Consider the following 19,272-nt stretch of genomic DNA (forward strand, 5'->3'; position numbering starts at 1 on the left):
AGAAAAAGGAAAAGAAAAGGAAACAACTCTACCACGTCCCTTTAAACATGCTGGAGGACATCTGGGAGCTTTTACATGAATTTCAGTTTGGGCTCAAAGAGAAGGTCTGTTCCGTTTGAGAGCGCACAACAGATAGAGTCTCTTACTTCGAGCTCCAGCACTCGGAACTCTAGTAGCTCGTTCTGGTCCTTCGCGTCTTGCATTTCGTTCTTCAGCTGACTCTCTTCCATTTCCAGCCTGTAAATCTAGAGCAGACGCACCTGCAGGTTAGCGGGTGGAAGGACCCGCCGTCTCCACGGGAGCCGTGGTGATGGGAGGGGTGGGGTGCCTCCTCCGTCCCTGCGGTCCTGGGCTTGGCCCAGAAGAGGGGTTCCTTATAGACTTGCTGAATAAATGAATGATGGGGAAACTGAGGCATGGAGCCACTAACTAAGTCCCTTTCTGAGGTCAAATGTGAGGGAGGCAGGAGGGCATCATGGGTGCTTCTGATCCCAAAGTCTGTGTGTATTCTTTTCACTGTGTCCCCCACCCACCCACCCCCGATGCAGTCAAGGTAATCTCCCCCACCCCCACTCCCACCCAGACAGAGTGGGACAAACCACAGCAGGAAGGCACACACTGTCACCTGGCCGGAGGACTCAGAAAGCAGCTCTCCTGAAGGCACAAGTCTTTGGGGAAGATGGGTTGCCTGGTCTGACACCCATCAGGATGGAAAGCATCCTAATGGCTCCGTGCCTCATTTTCTGTCCAAGGAGCATGAGGCTGCCCATCCACATTGGCCACAACCAGGATTGACTGACAGAAGGCACACCTCCCTCTCAAGGGCTTCTGTGAGCCCCAGCCACCTTTGCCTCTCCCTCCTCCTGCCTGGAGAACTGGAAGGGGTTCTCCACGGATGGGGTGCTGCACCCCAGGGGACATTTGGAAACAGTGTGTTTTCTCTGTGGCTCCTTGAATTTAGTGAGCAGGACCAGGGACATGGAATCTCTCCCAATACACAGGCTTGACCAGCAGAGTGACAGGTCCTGTCCCAGTGCTCCAAATGTGACGGAGAAACAGAAGACAGTGAGCAGCCACTCAGCTGGTAAGTGACACAGCGGGGGCTGAACTAAGCCCCCTCCCAAGAGGGCAAGGCTGGGTTCCTCTCAGGCAGGCGTTCTAGGATGTTCAAAGACTAAGCCAAACCAAGGTCTGTCTGGTTCCGCTGGTATGGAAAGTCTGGACAGAAAGTACAACTGGTGGTTTCAGGGGGCTGAGGGGTGGGAGAGAGGAAGGGACTACAAATGGCACAAGGGACCTTTATGGAAGACTAAAGTTGTTCTAAAACTACATTGTGGTGATGGCTGCACAACCCAGTAAATTTACTAAAACAAAACACCCCAAATTGTGCACAAATAAGAAAAAAATAAGGTCTTGTCCCAAAGCATTAAATCTACCTCCCAGGCTGAGAGATCTAGAAATTTCCATAACCACAGAAGGAAGGCAACAAGCTTAGTTTTGCCAGCACCATGGCCTCCAGTCCACCAACTGGACTACGATGGCCCGAAGGCCTGTTCGATTGGCACCTTTGGTCCCCCGTGGTGGGAGGGGAAGGGCTCTGGAACCCCAAAGCATTAACAGAGTAGGATAGAAGGAGGACGGTCAACCCTCACTGTGTCTGCAGGGTGGTCTAAACCAGCTCTGCGGGCCTCATTCCAGAGGACAGCACTAGCACCAAGGGCTGGGAAGCCCCAGGAATTGGGCTCTGACTCAAGGTAAGGGACAGGTCCCTCCTCCTTGAGCCCGTCAAGAGGACGCCCTGCTGCGAGGGTGTCTCCGTGGGCCTCTGAGGGCCCTGACTGTCTGGCTCGGTGACCATCTGAGGGGGTGGTGTGCGGATTCATGCCCACATACCTTCTCCAGCAAGTCTTGGTTTGTTCTGATGAGCAGCTGCTTCTCTTCCACCCACTTGGAATCCTAAGAAAAAGCACTAAGTATGTTCACATTCCTTGAAGCAAACAGACAGTTAAAGAGCAAAGGTGGTGTTGGTGACCAAAAGGAAATAGAAAACTCTCCATGGAAAGGTCAGAGACAGGGACAGCTGCTGGAAAGATTCCATGGTCCCTCTAAACCGTTACGCCTGAAGGAGAGAGCTGGCAGCTTTGTGGGACGTCCCTTCCCCATATCTCACGCTCCCTGAAAGCCTGCGGAGTTTGCACTGTGAGTGTCCTTGACTGGAAAGCAGCTGCAGAGGTACCCAACTGGCCTTGCAGACCTGCTCATGCTTGCTCACCAAGCTCATGGGCTGACATCCAGGCTCCACCCTGAGGGTCAGCCCCACACCCACGGACCTGGCTTTGTCACAGGGACGTTGTTTCTGTGCGTTCCAGTCCCACTGCCTATGATGCCTTAACCACATTTCTTTGCCTGGCTAGGTCCCACCCATGGAGGTCCCATGAGCACAGGGCACCAGGCCTCTGTTTCCACCATGGCACCCCCACCCCCAGCGCCTAGCACAGGGCCTGGCATACAGCTGGTGCTCAATAAATAGGGGAGGATGGATACACGGATAAAGGAATAGATAGAAGAACTTCCTTCTTCCCTTCTCTCAGCTCTGGTGGCCTCCTGGGCTTCCTTTACCAATTTCTAATTTATCACGCAGTATTGTCTCTGGGTTGACATGTATAGGCCCCACGAGGCTGTGAGTCTCCATGAGCATAGAGCTGTGTTCCACTCATCTTTTGGTCTAGAGAAGACTGCCTGCAGCCGTCCCCCCATCTGCATGCCCACGACCCTTGGCAACAACTCTGCAGCTTCTCCCAACAGGACGTGATGGATACTTCTCCAACCCTGAAGCTGGGTGTGCTGTGGTGTGGGTTGGCTCCTGGGATATTTGCAAATGGGACTCGAGCAGAGGCTTGGAGCATACTTGTGCACTGAGGTCTGCCCTTTCTCCCTGTCCCCAGACCACTCAGCAAAGGAGAATGAGAGACTAGGAGGAGAGATCTGGCCAAAGGCAGGTGCCTGTGCCCAGACAGGAGAGAGGCCATTTTAGGCCATGTCACCCCAGCTGATGCCTCAACAACGCAGCCTCCAAAATGACCCCAGGGGAGACCAGCGGAAGAGCCACACGGCTGGGCCTAGCACAAACGGCTCACCCAGAGGGCTGTGGGCAAATAAAAGTTTTGTTGTTTTAAACAACTAAGTTTGGAGGTGGTTTGTTACGCAGCGATAGCCAACTGACACCTTATCCCTATACACCAAGCACAAACTTGGTAGAGGGTGAGGGCTCTGGTGGCTGCTCCCTCAACAAATGGCCATTTGTTCTGTCCCAAACTGGTCCTTCCACTTAGAAGAACCAGCCCACAAACATAGGGTCAAGCGCCTTGGGTGGGGATGGAACTTAGTCGAAGTCGATGGTCAGGTGACACGTGAGCTCAGCCAGCAGGAGGGGCCGAGGTCAGTGTCAGAGAGAACAGGAGCTTGAGAGCAGCCTTCTGTCCCACCTGGACTCTTCCTGCTGCTTCCCTCTCCCCACTTCTGCTTCCCCAGCATGTGAAGCACTATCACTACTCAGTTTGAAGATGAGGAAAAGAGACAGCGTGGCTTGCATGGGTCACGTAACACTCAGGCAAGCCATCTCCTGGGTGTGTGCACTTCACCCCTCCCCCACCTCCGTGGAACATTCTGGACCATGGTTACGGAAGCAGGACCCCAGGGTTGGCCACTCGCCGAGCCCCGTCCAGGCCTGGAACAGTGCTGCCGTGAGCATCAGTGTGTGTGTCCCGAGTTCTGCTTCCTGAGTCTGCCTTAATCTGCACCCTGGTCACCACCTGGGCCCTCGTCCTAACTGGACACGAGGCAGCATTCATTCTCAGCCCCCTGTTCTGAAACCTGTATACCACCTTCTCCTGCCCTCTGCAGAGGGGGGCACGCGGTGGGTAGGGTGGGTCCAAGGTGGCAGCGCCGCGGGGTCCCTGAGTAAACCCATGGGGCGGGCGGTCCCCTGCCTCCAGAAGGGACAGGGGATGTACTGAGCAGTAAGTAAACCTCCCTGCGCTGAGCCGCTGAGAATTCCCGGCTATCTCTCACCACCAAGCCAATGGCTGACCTGCACCAACCCCAGTGAGGGCTGCCTTTGGGTGTTGCCCTCTGAGAGGCTGGCACTCCACCCAGAGCCCCCTCCACAGTCTCCTCCAACCCAGGGTCCAGGTCTGTGGGCTTTGCCTCCCTACTGTGTCCTGCTGTCAGCCTGGCCTTGTCATGCTCAGAGAACGTGTGCATGGGGGAGACTCGACGCTGAGAAACTCAAGGGATGGGATTTCCGGTGAACAGAGTCACAAGCAGCGTGGAACCCTGAGGCGCGGGCTGAGGGCCTGGGTCATTTTCACGACTAAACCCTGATGAATGACAGCAGTTTTCCTTCAGAGTCAAGTCAAAGAGGATTCTGGCCACACTCTGCCTTCTGAATTGTCTCCTACTTTTGCGCACTTGGCCAATGATGACAAAGCCAAGTTAGAACCTCATAACAGGTTTTGGTTTGTTTTTTTTTGTTTTCGTTTGGTTTGGGGTTTTTTTTTTTTTAGATTTTATTTATTTATTTGACAGACGGAGATCACAAGTAGGCAGAGAGGCAGGCAGAAAGAGAGGAGGAAGCAGGCTCCCTGCTGAGCAGAGAGCCTGATGCGGGGCTCGATCCCAGGACCCTGAGATCGTGACCTGAGCCAAAGGCAGAGACTTTAACCCACTGAGCCACCCAGGCACCCCGGGTTTTTTTTTTAAAACTCTGCAATTAGGAATCTCAGCTAGGCTATTCTTGCTTGGGTTTGGCCTGGGTGGTTTTTTTTTCTCTAATGTCTCTGGAGCAAACAACTCAGACCCATGGTTTGGGGGGGAGAGCTTGGCACCAAGGCCACAACGACAGACATGAGGGGACAGACATGCGAAGAACCCCACGATTATTCCTGCTCACCTGTCCCTTCTCAACCAGTAACTTCTCCAAGTCTTCGATTTTGGCCTGACACCTCAGCAAGTCAGCTTGGAGCTGTTCCCGAGTCTGGAATGAGAAGGATCCAAAAGTGAGCAGGTCACCATGGATGGGTGACAGAGGAGCAGCAAGGACGGTGCTGTAATCCAGGCCTTGGAAGCACATCCAGGCACGGGTTCGAAGCTGGCCCACCCAGCAGCACATAACAATTTGTAAAAGAGTGGGAAGGTCTTGAGACCTTTGAAGATGGCAAGATAGCCCCTGGGGGTCTGCCAAGGTTTGGTGAGGTGCCCCCCAGCCCTTCTTCTTATCCCCTCCGAGCATCACAGGCAAGGTTTAGAGACCCTGGAGGTCCGCCCAGCCCCTTGTGGCCTGCGGGCCTGCGACACTTACCCGGGCCTCTCTCTCTGCATCCAGCGTCCCCCCGACCTGCTCCTGAAGCAGGGCGTAGGCCCGCTGCAGGGCCTGGTACTCCCTGGTCAGCTGGCAGAACCTCAGATCAGCCTCCTCCCTGGTCGTCGTCTTAGCGTCATGGAGAAGAAAGACAGAAGGAAGCAAGTGATTTGCTGTGGGTCCCACTGCCAGGGTCCCCTGGGAACAGAAGCACACATCCAGCCCTCACAGCCACTGCTGGCAATGACTTAAGGAACCAGTCACTGCCAGGATGTCACTGGGGGCCTGGAGTGACAGGCTGTGGGAGGAGACACCATCCCAATCATCAGCACCCTTCCTGGGAACTCACGGAAGCCTGGGGATCCATGAGTCACACGCAAGGGAGAAAGGGCAAGAGCTCCCCAGAGCCAAGAACCTCCCAGCAGCGCTTCTCACTCTGGCAATTTCTCGGAAGGAGACATCCCCCCTAGGAAGGCACAATACTGGCCGGGCATGGGCGCATCACTGGTAGTCCAGAAAATTGGGAAGCACCCATTATGGGGTCCCATCACATTAAATCCCTGTGTGCATGGGTGTGAGACGTCCCACGTGCTCACGGGAGATGGGGATGTAGAACACGGTGTTTGATGCCCAAAGCTGCCTGTTACGTCCTGGTGGTCACATGTGTCTGGTACGACCACATTTTAGTCGGGTTTCCTAAGAGAATTCAGCGGGGGGTGTGCGGGTGGGCAAGGACCACGCCTCCCTTCCCACCTTTGTGAGCCCAGCTCATTTGGTGCCGCAGTCATGAACCCAGGTGTGAGTGGAGATAGGGAAACGTCAGGGTGGTGACTCGCGGGGAGAGGGCTTCCAGTGGTTTCTACTGCCCTCTGACCTCACCCGCTGCATGTAGTTTCTCTCCTGTGTGGCCTCATCTTCTTAATGAAAAAGCAGTTCATGCTGTTTCCACTAGGTGGTGTGCCTGTGTGTGTGCGTGCATGTGTGTGTGTTCATGTGTGCCTGCACGTGTCTGTGTGTGTGTGCATGTGCTCCGGGGACCAGAGACAGTCCATCACACGACAGGTTTAATTGCAAAGACAACAGCAAGGCCCCACAGATTTCCTCTGTGAGATCAGCACTGGGGAAAGGAAGGGACCATCACATGCTGCCAGCACCCCCCCGTGTCATCATCAGAGCCCCATGCAGTGGGGGGGCCCCTGCCCTCGGGGCTATGGGCTGTGATGACACAGGCCCTCCAGACTTAGATCTTTGTGGGGAGCAGCAGGGGCGGCTGTCAGGGGCCAGAGGCAGCCCCCCAGCACCTCAGAGGTGGGGTCGCTTACATCGTCCAAGTCTTCCTCTGGTGTGGCCGGGGCCCTGTCTGTCCTGTCTGTGTTGCAGGATGTTTCTGACAATGTTTCTGAGTCCACAGACTCCTCATCAAATCCAAAAAACGTCTCCACAACATGCTTCTGTAAATGTAAGACAAGGGGCAAGGACATCAGTGATGGACCCAGAACAGCTAAGTGCCCCTCCCCCGCATCCCAACCCATCGCCCCCAGGCACAGCAGTGACCACACACACGTCTGGACCCCAAAGGCATCCCAAGAGGCAGCCAGTGGGGTTCCTGATGGACTGGGTGGGAAAGGAGGTGACGGAAGGTGGTGGAAGGGGGAGGGGACCGCAGCAGAGCACGCTGACCTGACCCTGGCTCCTTCTGCAGTCACTTAGCACCTCTGAGCACCAGCATCCTTCTCCATCAGACAGACGCAGAACCCCCCACGTCACTCAAGAGCAAGGTCATGCATGCGCAGTATCTGGTGTGCTGACCCTCGGTGGGCAGCATGTGTGTCCTATTAAGAAGGGACCCTCATGCACCAATCAGTCAGAGCCAGAGCCAGTCTGAACACTCCATGCCCTGGCTTCCTGGTTTGCCTACCCAGCACTTCTCCCACCCCAGGTACCATGATATATGGGGTTCCATTCAGCCTTCACACATACATTCCTGCATTCATTCAGCAAACGCCCGACTGAGCACCTTCTTTAAAAAAATTTTTTTTAATTTATTTATTTGACAGACAGAGATCACAAGTAGGCAGAGAAGCAGACAGAGAGAGAGGAGGAAACAGGCTCCCCGCTGAGCAGATAGCCCGATACGGGGCTCGATCCCAGGACCCTGGGATCATGACCCAAGCTGAAGGCAGAGGCTTTAACCCACTGAGCCACCCAGGTGCCCCCCGACTGAGCACCTTCTATGGGTCAGGCATTGGATGGGGCCCAGGGCAACACAACATGATTAAGACCACACATGCTCTCCACCACAAGGGGCTTCAGTCCCTTGGGGGCGGCAGACACGAACCGACAATCACCAGATCAACTCCCCGTGTTTTAGGAGCATTGGCTTTCTTCCCTTCCAAAATAGCCCCTGAGAAAGATTTTTATTTGTGTTTACAATCGACGAATGCTTTTCATGAGCATGAGGACAGAACTGTAACTAAATCCAGAGTCAAGCCCCAGGCTCCCCCTGGTTCATCCAGAACCTGGCTCCTCCCAGCCCCCTCCCCACTCCTCAACCCACAGAAAGATCAGGGCTCACCCTGCACCTTGAGGGCACCCCCCCACTCTGCTTGTTGAAACTGGTATATGTCTGCGCTCTTGGGTGCCCACATGTAAGAGAAATGTGTCTGCAACCATGATTAAAAACGTAATTAAGAAATAATCCAGCCATCAGGAAGGGAGAGGGAGACAGAGGGACTGCTCTGTCCTCTTGCACAGCTAGAGTTTCTGGAGAGGTTTTGCTAGAGACACCCACAAGGACAGCGGTTTGCTCATGAGGGGTGGAGATCTGGGGTCCTGTATTCCCCACGGTGGCCCAGAGCCGGGCATATTCAGTAAACACTGGTTCTCAAATGCGTAATCATGAACGAGGCTTTGTTCATGAACTCGAAGCTGAACGAAGGCAGCCCACAAAGAGTTTTCGGCTTGCACATGACAGCCCTTCCCCTTGTTCACACAGCCAGCACCAGCTGGGCAAACATCTGGTCCCGCACCCCCGGTAAGTTTATCAGGTAGAACCATGGCGACCTATTAGGTTCCATTAGTATCAAATGATTTCTTGTCTCCAAGTAGAGGCTGGGGACAGTCACATGTACCCCAATCTCCTCCTCAGAGGAGAAACCTCCCTTGGATTCAGGTATGGAAAACTCTCCAGATGTTTTCCAGAGAGCAGTGAGTGGCCATGGTGTCCTAATGGTGACGACGGCAACTTCAGGAGTGACAGGTCCGCGACGCTCAGAGCTCTTCTGCACACACGGAGCTCACCTCCCAGAGCTCCAGACTCCTCACTTTTCTGGGCAGCCATTCACCCAACCTCATTTCTTGTAAACACTGCTAATTGCGAGGTGTCTGGGGACAGGACTGCATTTGCTGCGCTATCGGCCGGCAGCCAGCCGTGACGCACACGGACGGGGCTCCAGGAACCCTCTTGCCACGCTGTCTCCAAACCGTCAGGATAAGACACCCCCTGTGAGCTTCCTGGACCATCCAGGTGGCTAATGACTCAGTGTTCAGGACAGTCCGCTTCTAGAAACCTCAGGGATGGTTCACTGGGTCTTCCCTCCCCAAGCCGTAACACAGGCACTCACGACAGATGCTGCAGACGTGCATTAAAGGAGAGCTGCCTTTGCTGACAGCCCATCCCCAGACCCAAGTGGAGCTCCCTGAAGTCCAGTGTGGCCCCAGAGACCAAGGCTCCAGGGAAGTGTGCTGCAGGGCAGAAGGCGGGACACAGCTCTGACAGGGCATCTAGCACAAAAGGACACTCCCGTTCTGTCCCTCACCTAACGGGACCTGAATCCACAGACCCCCGGGCTCAAACAACTCCTCCAGTGGCAGCGAGCAGCTTAAGAAACCCCCCAACCTTGTACAACATGTGGGTTGGGTTAATTTGTTTCCTCGAAGGGTTAATGTTTTCTAAGGGATAGTATTATCTGGGAAGCCAAGATACACCACAGAGATGTAGGCCTTTGTGAATAAAAGCAAGAGAGAAAAAGACATTTTCATGCTTAAAGTGAAAATCTGGGGCTGTCTTCTTCGACCCCATTGCAACCTCTGCCTGATGCCACATTTTCAAAATCCACGTGAAATAGGAAGGACAGAATCACCTAGAAAACACTCGAATGCTCGGCTCTTTCGGAAAGAGTCAAGCCCTGGGGCACCTGTCAGGTTTCCTGAGTTGTCCACTTTTCTCAGATTCCCTGGGCATTTATTTCCCAGGAAAAGCCTCGGCTCCTGGCCACACACATCTGGGGGCTTGCGCCTCCAGATTTCCGTCTTCTTTACCCCCCAGAGTCCTGCCTTGCCCACTCCTTTTTATAAACCAGCCCAAATTTTTGAAAGGCAGCTGGGGCAAAATTGAAAAACAAACATGTCTGCTCCATTTACCCTGTGAACGTACAGAGGTGCTCCTTCTCAGCAGATGGAAAGGCACCGAGGGGAAGACAGGTGCTTCCAAAATAAACCACCCTGCATGGACCACAGCTCCCAAGCCCCCTCACTTCCACCTCCCCATGTCCCTTCCAACAGCTGCTAGCTTGGGTAGAGGCTCCCTGACATGTCCTTTCCCAGAACCTCCAACAGTCGCCTAGAGCTAGTCGCTTACCTTCGTGCTTGTAGGTCATCTCCTGGCAGCCGGAGAAGTACAAGCACACCAGGGTACAGAGACAGAGAAAGAAGGAGAAGTACAGCACAAAGAGGATGTACTCCATCACCGAGCGTGGAAGCAGAGCCCGCTAGTGCATGTGTGCCCGGTGGGCTCAGAGCAGCCTCTCTGGCACCTGCTACCGGGCGTCTCTCCAGTGCTAGGGGGAAGCACCGCTTCTCCCCCAGAACATTCTCCCCGCCCCCGGAGCTCTGGGATCAGCCTCCGAGGGCCATGCTGCCAGCTCGAGATCTGGGGCCTGAGAGCAGCCGGTTTCCAGGGCCCCGGATGGCACTGTCATCATCACCCAGGACAGCTTCCCCACTGGGTCATTCCCTGGGGGCTGCCCTCCTGGTGCTGCCCTTCCACAGGCCTCAGCCCCCTGGGTGATCATAAGGCCCCCGGGAAGAGCACTAGCAACGGTGACTCAGACAGAGTTTTCTTCCGGACCAGAGTCAAAACCCAGGGGGCACATCCCGCCACCGCGTGCACTTGGGCAAGTTCTCTGCTCGTCCCCCAGGCACCCCACATGCACCCCGGACTAGCTGGACTCAGGGGCTTCTCAGCACTCTGTCCTTCAGCTATTTGTACAGACTGACCAAACTGGGATCCCCACCTGGGGCACCCACGGGAGCCTACATTTCTTGGAGAAGCTTTTCTCAGCAAAAGAGCCAAAGTCAAATCCCATGCGTCGGAGAAAAGTGATAGATAATCCTATTAAAAAGGAAAACTGCTGTACTTGGAAAGATAGTATGAAAAGCAGTATGAAAAGGCAAAGGACAATCACAAAAAGAAAAGTGTAGACAATCAGGTTCATATGTATATTTCAATTGTAATGATGCTAGACACTGCTCCTTTCAAAATATCCATGATATGAGCTATGTAACCACATCTTAGCGTCCACTAAGCCTTTCATTCATGTTTCCAAATGAGCTGCCCCCAACACATCCCACCCAGGCAGAATTGGGACTGGTTCAGGGATGAGCCCGTAACCAGACTGAGCCAAGGAGCACAGCCCTGGGACTCTTGCTGGAGCCACCGAAGAGAGATGTCCTCCCACCTCTGAAGTTGCTAGGCAGGTATAACACCGGCTTACAGCTTACAGCTGCTGAAGCTGATTCAGGCACCACATGGGGGAGCCCACCTGAGAAAGAGGCCAGCCCAGGGGAAAACAGAGTAGAAAGGGGGAGAGAGACAGGCTCCAGGCAATATTGGGTAAGCATCTGGATCCAGCTGTGCCTGAAACCAGCTACCTCTAGGCTTCTTAGCTACATAAATTCCTTTCCTTTCTTAAATGACTTTGACATTTTTGACACACACAATAGAAAGAACCTTGGCTAATGGGGGAAGGGGAGAGAAGCCTAGAAACCATGCTATCCGCAAGCTGTTGAGTTTGCGGAGTCTGGCTGGGGACAGAGCTGTGGGAAACGGCAGCCCAGGAACAAAGCTGAGTGTTAACAACCCTACAGGGAAAACAGGATTCCTCTGCTACTTAGAAATGGAAAGTGTGGCCCATGACGACAAGTGCCCAGGAGCCCCAGCCACGGAAGTGGTGCATCCGGGCTTCTGTTCCAACGCAGCTCCCACCACGGAGCAGCAGGCTTCACCTAGAGGGACACAAGGTCAAGTCTGGACAGGCCCCAAGTGTCTGATGAGAATGTATGCAGGGGGACAGTGAGTGATCCTCCAGCTGAGATCCGCCAGAAGGTCTCAGCTCAGGCCTCAGTTGCTTCCTGGTGACACCAGCCCCAGGGGCCATTCAGGGGCAAAGGGCCCACCGTACTGACACTTAGGCTCAGAGAAGGGCGGTTCTGCCCGTGGCGCTCTGATGTTTCTCAGCTATCTTCCAGTCTCCTGCAAAGGATGGCTACCATCCAAAGGGCATGGAGAGTTCACCTCACTGTGACCTGAGATGGTCTCTCTTTTAAGGTGACACAAGTGAGAACCAGGGACATGAAGAGCAGGGCCTGGTTACCTGAAGTCAATGCATCCGCCAAAGGAAAGCTACTGATGTAAGGGGAAGGGAGAAGGAAAAATAATAATTTATGGATCCCTGACCCAGGTGCTCTGATTGGTCTCCCGAATGGGATGATCACAGCTCCCCAAGGTCAATGCCACACGGCCAGGAGCCGGATCGGTCTTCCATGTGGTTGCCAGGCTACAGCGTCTCCGCCTCTCCCCAGATCCCATCCCTGCTCTAACCAGGGCGCGTGAGTCAACCATGCTGACCTTAGCCGTGCTTGCGTGCTTGGCTCTCTACCAAGACATGAATCCATGATGCTGGGCAGCAAGATTTCAGACAGCAAGCTCACCGTCCCCTCCCAGGCAGGATTTCTGTCAGGTTCATCTATGCTCCCAGCCCTCCTGCAGAGAGCCTGGCCTCCCCACATGGGGCCTGGGGAACCCTTTGCTCAGAGTTCACCTGCTACTTCCTGTAAGTGGCTGAACTAGCAGTGTCCTGGGGCAGAGACGCCCGCACCCGTCCTGTCCCCAGGAGCACGGTGAGACGGGGTCAGCGACCCTCTGAGTGTGAAGGTCCCCCTGGGGACATCACATCAGGGCATCACAGCTCTACCATCACCACTGGAGTGTGGGTGTGGAGGTAAATGCGGAGTCCAGGTTCTTCCAGAAAATTCTGGTACAAAAATTTTGACCAAGCAAAGGCTCAGGCCAAGTGTGGTAAAGCCCGCTTTACAAACAGACAGAGTTGATGGAGGTGTTTGAGGGGAAATAGTAACTCCTGAATCCCAGCAGCCTGTGGGAGGGAAGACAGAGAAGCTGTCCAGGCCTGAGAGAGAGCCCTGGGGAGCTCAGGTCCCGATCTGGTCCTGGACGATGCCAGGAGAAAGTAGGAACATGTTGGGGAAACTGCTCTCCCCTGAATCTGGAGAAAAAGAAAAAAGGCTTGTGGATCATAGAAACAATAAGTGGAAATGACTGTGAACTAGCTCAGGAAAATTCCCATGGAGGCTCCCAAACTCCGCCTTCTAGGGGCAGTGATCTATTTCAGTTAGTGACCTAACATCCCCATCCTTAGAGATGACCCAGGGCTGTGCAAACGCACTTGGCCAGTCAAAGCAATGTGTTTATTCAATTAACAGCTATCCGGGGACACCTACTCTGGGCCGAGACAGTGAGGGGGGCACAGCAGGTGGGACACAGCTCTGGCCCCCCTCAACTGTGTCCATGCAAGCCTTGCAAACCCCAAGTCCATTCTAGGCCTTTGTAGAGTTCTCTTCCCACAAACACATTCAGAAATTGGGAAAAGGAGAAACAGAATCCTTACTTACTCCACGAATTCTGATATAGGCTTGAAAAACCAAGTCGGGACTCAATAGTGGGGCTCCCAAAAACCCTACTTAGGAGCTTCATGAGGGGTAAAATGCCACAGCACATCTCGTTCCTCCTCAAACTGGAGGCCTTTAGACTGCTGTTTTTGCAACTTGCCCACAGTGACCATGGCATTCACACACGTTACCAGCAGCTGGGCAAAATGCTGCGTCTCTTCCAGAGAGCATGGCGGGGGGGGGGTCCCACGTGCTCCCCCAAAGCCTTCACACCCTGTGATCCGTAGCCCACCTTCTGGAAATCTACCCCTGGGTGACCATCCAGACCCTGGACACAGCCTCCTGGACCAAGGGAGGCCACTGTGGTGGTATCTGCAGAAGCAGAACGTCCAGTCACTTCATGGAACGGGCAGCACACAGGGATGACAGACCTGGCCCATAAAGCTGTCTACACAGGCATTAACACACTCACTCGCTGCAACAGCCCTTAGAGCCACAAGGGGCTGAAAGCTAATGACGGGCCCAACCCAGAACAGCAAACAAATTTATGGCCCATCTACTCGATGAATTATGTAGTCATAAAAACCTGTATTTATGATGACGGGGTCCTAACACGGGTGCATGCATTGTGGTACAATATTAAGGACAAAAAGCAAAACAAAACAAAACAAAACAAAACAACAACAACAAAAATCCCAGAAAGCAAAGTGGATTCTGCAGTTACAACTACGTTATTAAGAAAAAGAAGGGACACGAGGGCTCGGGGGGTGGGTGTGTTCTGGGGTTTTGCCTTAAAATGCCCTTCGTCCTCCTTGACTTGGTGGTGCAAGCTTGGCTTTTGGAGCCCAGACTTGAGCTTGAACCCGTGCCTTGCCAATTCACTTTGAGCTATTTCTATGCTATATACCCATGTGCTTCCCGTAACCGTCAAATGGGAAATACAGAGCCAAGCTCAGGGGGTTGCTGTGACAATGAACTGAGCTGGAGCGTACGTCACCCCTCAGTCAAATGACCAAGTTCAAGCTCAGCCTGCAGATAGATTTTACTGGGGCCACGGAGTGTTCTATAAACAATTATGCCAACATTTAAAATCCTTCGATTTTATATAACATGAGGTGCTTTGGGGTGAATTGGGTCCCCCCTCCAAGAAAGACCTGTTGAAGCCCTACCCTTAGTACTCCATTAATACGAGGCGGGCAGGGTGCAGGGTGGGCCCCTGATCCCAGACAACTGGTGTCCTTATAAGAAGACAACCATGGGATGCACAGGGATGACGGGTTCTGACCACAAGAGCAGAGGCTGGGGTCAGACAGCTGCAAGACCAGGAGTGCTGAAGAGGGAAGCTAAAAGAGCCGAGGAAGGATTCCCCTGCAGGTTTCAGAGGTGGCACCACCCTGCCCACACCTTGACTTTGTACCTTCAGATCCCAAAACTAGAAGACGACACGGTTGTATTGTTCTCCATCTCCCGGGTTGGGGTATTTTGTACAACTGCCCCACAAAACTAACATGGAAGGGTCCCCACTTCTCTCAAACCCCTGCGATATGTGACACCACCTGGTTCTAGGGGCTCAGTTCGCCACAGGCCCCAGCGCTCCCTACTGCCACCCTCACAGGAAAGCTTTGCATGGAGGGTTGTGGGATAGCACATCGGCACTGCTGTTTCCTTTACACAAGTTTTTCCAGGACCACATCTCGATCAGAAGATAAACCGGGAGGGGCGTCCAGTTCAATAGAAAGGAGAACAGATCCACATTTTGGTGGCAGTGAAAAAATGTTCAAAGGTTTAAATGCAAACTGAGTTGTTTTTTTTTTTTTTTTTTTTTTTTACACCTGCCTCGATTTGCTCTTTTCATTCCAGCCTGTTCCCTGTGGCGTCTGAATGTTCCCAGGCCAGCTGTGTTCTCTCTGCCAGGATGTTTGGGCGCTATCTCTATAAGACCACATTTTCCAAAGAGAACACAGTTCTGCGTTATTCCAACAAAATCCCACAGCTCCTGACTTTGTCAGAACAGGATATAAAACATTACAAACCAAGCCTGAGTGCCCTTTAAATCCTTCAAAAGGTCTAAGTATTTATGCTTTTAATTTGGAGAGAGCCGCCCCAGAGGCCCATGTAGAGAATCCTTTGGTAAGTTTTCCATGAATAAATTACAAGTGCTGGCCCATGGCCATAACCAATGTCGCTTCGAGAGACACCATAACGGCTTTCTCCCCCTCAGACACGCAGAGACAAAGCAATCCCCTATGGATTGCTCGCATTTTCCCAATCCTGTCCCAGGCAGGGCTGCAAAACAGGACACCTGTGCCACTGCGGGCTTACCTTGGGGGGCTTCAGACTTTTCCCACGATGTCTTTTGGAGCGCAAGAGCCGTTCCCTCTCCTAGAAGGAGACACACATGTTGGCATTTGCAGCCAGCTCATGTCACACCAGCCAACCCACTGGCCCTCACCCTGCACCTGCCTGTCCACCTCAGGCGTGGGTCAGTCCAAGTTCTGCACCCCCGCATGATGACCACTTCCCTGAACACAAGCTACAGAACCACCCCACTTACTCGGGTCCCTAACAAGACTGGGACTCTCTTGAGAAAAATCCCCAAGTTTGCCAATCCTGAAAGCCCCAGCCTGTGTGCTTTGGGGGCTGGAAGCTGTAAAGCACTGGGCAGTGTGGACTAGTGAGGTCTGCAGCCCAGAATGAAGTAGCATGTGGTTGCAAGCTCAGACTGAGCTGGGACCAAATCCTCAGGGGGCTCCTCTAGACCAGGTGATGCACTTCATTCCTCTGACCTGAGGTTCTTCCTTTGCTCTGCGAGGCTAGAACCTACCATGCAGAGGGGAGCCTGTGGCTGCCTGGCAGCCGCCATCAGTAAGCATGGCGTTCTCATAGTACTACAAGGTGCGGCAGCCTTCTATCCCAGGCAAAACCAGGACATCTCTCCCTCCAAACCAAGCCCCACTTTTCCCCTGGGCTGCCAGGAATCCCAGAGACAAATCTGTTGTTTGGTTCCAACCCCTATGGTCTACCTATTTGTACCTCCCCATCTCAGTGGATGTGACGGTCTGTATTCCTTCTAGTCTCATTGGTTTATTATTCCTCTTTCAAATCTATCCTCATTTTATTGAAAGTGTGTTTTTATCTTATGCTGTATCAAGTCTTTGTGTAATGAAGAAAGATGACAGGCTAGATGGATGGAAGGAAGGAAGAAGAGATGGAAGAAAGGAGGGGAGGATAGGAAGGTAGGATGGATGGACAGATGGATGGATGGAAGGAAGAAGGGATGGCAGGAGGAGGAAAAGATGGGAGTATGGATGGTTGAGAAGGATGGAGGGATGGGAGGGAGAATGGATTAGTGGGTGTAAGGAAGGAGGGAAGGTGTTAAAAGAGAGGAAGATAAACCAGCAATGTGACCTTGACAATTACGGTCAAAGCTTTTTCTAGAATTTTGATCACTGGTTTGTCTATACTTTGAAGACCCATGAATGGAACCCCCACATTCCCTCTTGGGCAATAACAACACACGTTGCTCCTAAGATCCAACAGAAGCTTACTACAAATTGAAGAATGAATCTTCCAACCTCTACAGAATTCTACAAATTACTACAAATTCTCCCTTATGGTGCCTAAGCTCCTTTCACAGACAGCTGGGGGTAACACTCCACCTACTAAGACATACTCATCTCCCTTGAATCTTACACACACACAGAGTCCTAGCAAGCCCTTCAAATTCTAGCCTGATTAAAAGGTGCAGGCTTTCAAGTTCATGGTCTGTGACAACGGAGCTAAAAAAAAAAAAAAGAAGAAGAAGAAAAAAAAAACAAGACTTGTCAGGGACAAATTGTGCCCACTCTGTAGAGGCTGGAAGATTCATTCTCCAAACTGATGCTGCCTCTTAACGACAGCAAATCAGGGAGAAGTTTGGGAAAAAGAGTAGCCATGGAAACTGTGCCCAGCTTGCACAAAGTTCTAGGCTACTTCCGGGGGGAATAAAGCAGGGAGGGGCGGGGGCGGGGGGTGGGCTCATTGAGGCCCCGCCCACGTTAGTCACCCCGCCCTGAATCTCCTCTCCAATCCTGGCACAGTGTCACTTGGCGCACACCGAGGGCCCCCCCGCGGAGCGCGGACGTACCAGTGAGAGGTCGTCGATGACGTGTTGCTGCTCCAACACCTGCAGCCGCAGGAACTCGATCTCCTGCTCGTCCCTGGTCAGGCTGAGGTCGTTCAAGGAAGTGTGTCGCTTCAGAGACGCCTGGGCGGACAGCTTTTCTTTCTGCAGCCAGAGAGAGAGAGCAGAGGGTGCTCCGTGGACAGCTTTGCCAGCTGGGGGATACGTGGTGTGAGCTCGGGGATATGGGACGCAAGGGGGGATGACGGCCAGCGGGTCCCCAGGCTGGAGGAAGCGATGGATACAGAGCAGAAGCCAACCTGGGCACAGGTGAGAGAAAGGGCTGGCCAGGCACAGGGGTGGGAGGTGGTTGCCCAAAGGGAGCCCTGGAAGCTAGACAAGGACGTTGGTGAGGCAAGCACGCCACCTGTCATCACACACCCTGGCACCTGGACCTCGCACCCCACGGAGCCTCAGTCTTGTTGCTGTAATAGGGGTGACTGACCCTAACTTGGACAATGAGCCTCAGGCTCTTCCACAGACCCTCAAAGGCAAGACACAGCCCTGATCACAAAAACGAACCCCTCTCCTTGGAATGAATGCAAATCCCTTATGCAAAGAAAGGGCTTGGAGCAGAAGTGGCCATGGCTTTCCCCCAGTAAGTGTGCTCAAGAGCCAGGTGGGCTGGGAGGCCTTTCTTTGACACCACTGAATCCTCCAGAAAACCCCCAATGCTGGTATTGCCACCCCACTTTCTGGATGAAGGCGATCAGTTGCAGGGGCAATAAGGGGGTGCCTCCAAGGCCCCGGTGGCAGCAGAGCACAGGCTCAGCCCCAGCTGCCAGGCGCTGCCTGGCGTCTTCCCTCTGGGCACAGAGCCCACAGCACAGCAGGTCCCAGAGAAGCTGGAGCAGTGGGGATGGGCGTGGACTGAGACCCCTCACAAGCTTATGGGGGGAGGCAGGGGCTGCAGGGAGAACATGGACTGTGAGGGTCAGGGGCTAGAGACTCCCAGATGGAGACCAGAACTTGGGGCTGGCGGTCCCAGGTGGCCAATGGCTCACCATTTCCACGTTCTCCCTTGTGAGGTTCTTGATTTTTTCCTCCATTCTCTGTATGCTCTGCAGCAAATCATCATTCTTCTTGTTCATTCGCTTGTTCTTCTCCACTAGGGGCTTCAGCTGGACCTCGGTCTCCCGGGAGCGTTTCAGCTATGGACAGAAAGACGCAGAAGGCCGCTGGCTTTAAGACACATCAAAGTGCTGAGGTCACACCACGGAGGCTAGTAGAGATCCAGGCTGGGCCTTCCTTGGGACCGGAGCTGCCACCCTTAGGACCACATATCTTGGATGGCACAAAACCCTAGAAGACCCCACAGACACCTGGCTTCCAAACACAGTATCCAACCTGAGGCTCGGAGGGCTCTGGGTGAGTCAGGAGAAGGAGGCTACAGCCCAACACGGGGAGGCCCACAGATCTGCACTGGGGCCCCCTGTCCACTAGTCCCCAGAGGTCAGGATCACACACAGGGCAGTCCAGTGACTTAGCTGCTCCTGGCCAGCATTGCTTCCTAAGTACAGACCCAGCAGAGAGCTCTGGCCTTCTTCAGATGAGAGGGAAGGCCTGGGCCCCCCTCATTGCCAGACTCCGTGCTGGAGATACAAAGATTCGTAGGGTGGGATCAGTCCTGGAGGTGCTCCCTGAATCCCGACAACCAGAAGGGTGTCTTTCCAGTCTTTTTTGTCCAACGGGCATGGCGGGAGCCCCTCTTGGGGCTGGGGCTGGGTCAAAGGGATGACACAACAGGGTGGCCTTCCAGTGAATGGAAGAGGAGGGCAAAGACAGT

General features: G+C 53.6%; 1 protein-coding gene across 4 annotated transcripts in view; it reads right to left on the minus strand.

Moving 5' to 3' along the window:
- The window catches only part of LOC111149100 (janus kinase and microtubule interacting protein 1), a 65,909-nt gene that overhangs the window by 24,566 nt on the left and 22,071 nt on the right, over nucleotides 1–19,272 (minus strand). For 2 of the 4 annotated variants that reach the window (XM_022506021.1, XM_022506020.1), the window contains exons 5-12: nucleotides 18,491–18,637; nucleotides 17,451–17,591; nucleotides 15,647–15,706; nucleotides 6,682–6,810; nucleotides 5,360–5,488; nucleotides 4,952–5,035; nucleotides 1,894–1,956; nucleotides 147–245 (exon numbers count right to left, since the gene is read on the minus strand). In XM_022506021.1, the coding sequence (XP_022361729.1) occupies nucleotides 147–245; nucleotides 1,894–1,956; nucleotides 4,952–5,035; nucleotides 5,360–5,488; nucleotides 6,682–6,810; nucleotides 15,647–15,706; nucleotides 17,451–17,591; nucleotides 18,491–18,637 (852 nt within the window). Of the gene's footprint in view, nucleotides 1–71; nucleotides 246–1,893; nucleotides 1,957–4,951; nucleotides 5,036–5,359; nucleotides 5,489–6,681; nucleotides 6,811–15,646; nucleotides 15,707–17,450; nucleotides 17,592–18,490; nucleotides 18,638–19,272 lie in introns of those variants that run through there. The other 2 variants (XM_022506023.1, XM_022506022.1) reach the window with 2 other exon arrangements.

This window comes from Enhydra lutris, unplaced genomic scaffold (assembly GCF_002288905.1).
Source record: "Enhydra lutris kenyoni isolate GAN:26980312 unplaced genomic scaffold, ASM228890v2 scaffoldscaffold21, whole genome shotgun sequence".
Classification (NCBI taxonomy): Eukaryota; Metazoa; Chordata; class Mammalia; order Carnivora; family Mustelidae; genus Enhydra; species Enhydra lutris.